At 31.9% G+C, this 5000-nt stretch overlaps 1 protein-coding gene across 2 annotated transcripts in view; it reads right to left on the minus strand.

Annotated features, from left to right (window-relative positions):
• LOC106878624 (protein IWS1 homolog) overlaps nt 1–5000 on the minus strand; it is an 863399-nt gene that overhangs the window by 629943 nt on the left and 228456 nt on the right. For both annotated transcript variants that reach the window (XM_052971184.1, XM_052971183.1), the window contains exon 8: nt 2829–2896. In XM_052971184.1, the coding sequence (XP_052827144.1) occupies nt 2829–2896 (68 nt within the window). The remainder of the gene's footprint in view (nt 1–2828; nt 2897–5000) is intronic.

Here is a 5000-nt window from a genome sequence, read left to right on the forward strand (position 1 = left end):
TATATATATATATAGATATATATATACATACACACACACACATATATATATGTGTTTGTGATTGTGGATGTGTGCATGCTTATTTGCATTTCTGAGAAAGCTGAAACTGGTGTTCTCAATAACGTTAATAACATCTCATTTCAAAGACCTGCAAAATAAGTTCTTCTTTAATTGGAAAAAAAAAAAAGAAGGGTTACTGTCAGGGAGGGCCATCATGGAAAAACAGATCAACAAGAAAGAAAAAATATACATACATGTATATATTTATATTTATAATTATATATATATATATGTGTGTGTTACATGAAACAATAATATGTTGTAAAGAAAAGAGTTTAATATTTCATATACGAGGGGATGCTGAAAAGTTCCTGGCTTTAAGGGTAAATTGGAGGTCCAACCCGCCAAGTTCATTTACAGAGCTTAGAAAAACTGAAGGACCACTGTAATGTGTGTGAATCTGAGAGGGGAATATGTTGAATAAAATCATAATTAACTGATCTTCCTATATATTTTCTTTTACCCAAAGCCAGGAACTTTTCAGCACCCACTTGTATATATGTGTGAGTGTATGTGTGTGTAAAATTGAAGAATATAATTTACAATAACAATTTGCAGTTTCATTTTGATTGAAATACCAGTGTATTCAGAACAAGACTTCTCACTACGATTCACCTGCATAGAGCATCTCTAACTGTCACTCACACCCACTCCAGTTGTTTCTATAGAAATTATAGCCAGCACTGATTTATTACGATGTTTCATATCCAAATATGCTTAATATAAACAACATAAGTCAATACTGTGTTAGCAATGCTATTAAATCACTAGTTGAGCTTATCTCTACAGATTTTCTATCGAAATTATAGCCAGCATGTAACAAATCAGTGCTGGATATAATTTCTGCAGAAAATCTGTAGAGACAACCTTAACTAGTGATTTAATAGCATTGCCAATGCAGTAGAACACATTAGGCATATTGAGATACAAAACTTCATAGTCACAGACAGTGAAGTCAACCTGCCTAGGAGAACAACAACTCTGAATAAAAACTGACACAATGTAGAAAAGTAAATCTAGCAAAAATAGAAGTTTTGTCAAGAAAGCACTTTACTGCCATCTGGTAAGTGACTATGCTTGATATGCAGAGAAAGAGTCAGTAGGAAATTCATATGGTACACCAAATATAAAGTATGGATGCACAAGATGTGTAATAGGATCACAGGTGAAACTTGGACACTAAATTCAAAGAATGTAAAAAGGCTGGAAAGCAATGAGGCACTGAATGTGTAATTTTAGTGTGCATGAATAAGAGAGCACAAATGAGCTGAAAGAAAGACATGGTATTCATGAAATCAAATATGGTGTGCAAAACATGTAATGCATATGGAAGATGACAGGTAAAGAAGGTTTAAGATATCCAAGTGGATGAAACCTACAGAAGAGGAAAACATATGAAGAAATATTGAATGCTGATCCCAAGATACTGAACTTCACAATGGAAGTGCTGCGTGACTATGACAAGTGGTGAGATGCTATGCTGGAGAAAACCTGTCCAGCTTATGAAAGCATAATTAAATGGGTGCATGTTGTTGGCAGTGATGATTTGTTTAAGAATATGCAGTATGCCAACAAAGTATTAAAAAGAATATGTGAGCATAAGATACACTCTAAAGTCATATTTAAATTGTAGAAATTTGAAGTACAGAAAGTGAGTTTGAGCCAGATTCACCACCAAAAAATTTCTTATTACTCCGTACGCGTAAGTAAAAGTAGGGTATTGTAATCACTTGTCTTTGTCTGTGTGTTTGCAAAATTACTGGAAAATGGTAGAACAGATTTTCACCAAATTTGGCAGAAATACTCACTGGGCTTGAAATGATGAAAATTCAGTTTGATTATCTTCAAACATACATAAATGCATGCATAGACATGTGACTGTGTATGCATGTGTGTGTGTGTGTGTGTGCACGCGTGCGTGTGTGCATGCATGTGTGTACAGTGATGGATTCGAGGGTTTTGTTTATTTACGAATTGATTTCTTAATTTCACCGGAGTATAAATACCTATAATGGTTATACTTAAAAAAAAAAGTTAAAAAATCAAATTTACAAATTTCCTGAAAAGTAAGTGGTCATATTATTTATATCCTACAACAAACTACAGTACATTTGATTCACCTGCCATCATTGAATGACGTTCAAAACATTTCTCAAATTCTATGCAATATTTACTATAAGTATTTCATTTTGTTCATTTTCTTTTTCCTATGGATCAACCCTCATCTGTGTGTGTATAGATCATGGGGTACCTATGTGCATGGACATGTGTGGATACATACATAACTACGTGACTCTGTGTGTGTGCGTGCGCGCGCGCGCGTGTGTACAGTGGTGGATTCAAGGGTTTTGTTTATTTACGAGTTGATTTCTTAAATTCACCAGAGTATAATAATGGTGATACTTATAAAAAAAAAAAAAATCATCCAACTTACAAATTTCCTGATAAGTTTAATCAAACATTTACGAAGCTTAATTCAGTTAAATTAAAAAGCATGGGTAAGCAACATATTGTAATCCACACTATAATTTGCAAACAAATTTATCTGTGTCCCTCTGATGTCTTTTTTTTCATTCTTAAGATTTAATATTAAAATGTTATTCATAAAATAAATCTCAGTGTCCTTGTTCTTCAAAGATATCAATCAATATCTTAACAAAAAAGGGACATGAAAGCAATAACAGTTTAACTCCACCAGCTTTTACAACTAGTTCAAACAAATTACATAGTAAAAATGCTAATTTTAGATTAAAAAAATAATTACTTACCTTTTCCTAGATTCTAAAATTAGTCCACATATACTATAGTAATCAGCAGCAAAAGACCCTACTAATTCCTGTAACAAGAGATAATAAATTTATAGCACAAATACAAGCACAACTGATTTGTTTCTAAAATTAACATGAGAAGATGAATTAACTATAAATATTTAAACCAACTCATTCTGAGAAACTGCTTCCAAATTTCCCTATGGTTTCTTAGAAAACTGTTAAGTTCTAAAATATGTGAATAACAAGTAATAATAAAAGACTTACTAAAAAAAAAAACCCCAAAGATAACATTTTAAGAGATTTGAAGAAGAAAGAAATTATCCTTGATAAAGGAAATAAAATAGCTACAAAACATTCAGAAATATCTTTTAGGATATTGTTTAATAATTGAATTATGCAAGAGTGGCTTGATATATCCACCATACAAAATACAATTATAGTTGTAAAATACTGCTTTACATCTTCACAACATTTATAAGAATATGGGATAAATAAGAGAAGAATTAAAATGACATAGCAACAAAGTTTCTCACAAGGTAAATAGAAAAATGTGTTATTACTGTTTTATGTCCTTCAGAATGTAGAACACTAACTCTCCATTAATGACAAATGTATTTTCAGTTGATTGTATAGAATACTGAAATCAACTTTTCTCAAACATTTGTTTAACCCTTTTCTACCTGTTCTATGTTCAAACCAGCCAGATCTAGCTTCTCATGTCTACCCTACAATGTCATTCTAAAAATAAGGAATCAAAATTTTGAAGCTGTAAGATAATACATGATAAATTCAAAACAATGTGAATAAATAAGCATTACATTTGACTGTGTAATTTGAATGTTAAAGGGTTAACTAAAGATAGATACATCATCATTATTTTATGTCCATGGTCTTGACACAATCAGATGGTTCCCAAGGACTGTATCTGAGCTTCAATGTTTGCTTTGGCATGGGTTCTACAACAGAGAGTCTCATAAGAGTCCACTTTGGGCAGGTATTTTCTACTATATCCCTGGGCTGATTAAAGTCTTGTGAGTGGGGCTGGCAAAACAAAAACTCAAAGAAGCCCATCATATTCACATATTTGCATATATGTGTGTGCATGCATGTGTGTATTTGTGTCACCTTGTCTTGACATTACATGATAGTTGTAAATGAGTGTTACTGTTGTACAAGCAGTGTGCCCCATTTCCAATCTTCCACGAAAACATTTCCAGTCATAGGGAAATATCACCTTGTTTAGAAACATGTATAAGTTAAGGACAGGAAGTGTATCTGACCATAGAAAACCTGCTTTGACAGATTCTGTTTAACTCATGCCAGCATAAAAATGTGGATGCTAAAACAAAATGAAATGGACAAAGCAATATGTCATTTTTTTACTTGTTATCTTCTAGATTGATGTTTCATAACTTTTCTTTTTCTGAAATAATTGACATATGCATCTTTCGCAATTTATCATTAATGTGCTAGATCTTATTATAAATGTAGAACTTCAATGGGCCTCCAATTAAATTATTTACCACTGAAGGTGTACTTGCAACTGATGCTCCTCAAAGTCAATTTATCCTGTTGATGCAATTTTCCACAATTATCTTGTGGTTATATTTGAACTGAGTCAAAACAAATGTTATACTTCAGAATTTTAGAAATTAAATACCTAAAAGAAAACTTTAAATGTACATCAAATTGAAATATATATATATATATATATATATATATATATATATATATATATATATATATATATATATATATATATATATACACATATATATAAGCACCCCACACACAACCCCCATCTCGAAAAATTTGAAGCAGATATGATTAATTTAATTAGAAACATTAAATTCTCCAAATATAAATCTTCCTTTCAAAAAAGGCTCTGACACACTATAAAATGAATCACTGCATCCCCCAAATTACATGTCTTCTCAGATAAAACAGGAAATATGTACCCATTACCATTGAGGAATACAATAAATTCATAGAGAAGGAACTCAACAACTCCTACAAGCCGGCTCCAACAGCTGCCCTAAATGACATCAACACTAAACACTGCAAATTTATGAGGAAATTACAAGTGGATGACCAAACCAAACCATAGTGCCCTACACCTCTATGCTTCAACCTCAAGGATCACAAGAAGGACTTTATTACCAAACCTTC

This window comes from Octopus bimaculoides, chromosome 10 (assembly GCF_001194135.2).
Source record: "Octopus bimaculoides isolate UCB-OBI-ISO-001 chromosome 10, ASM119413v2, whole genome shotgun sequence".
NCBI lineage: Eukaryota > Metazoa > Mollusca > Cephalopoda > Octopoda > Octopodidae > Octopus > Octopus bimaculoides.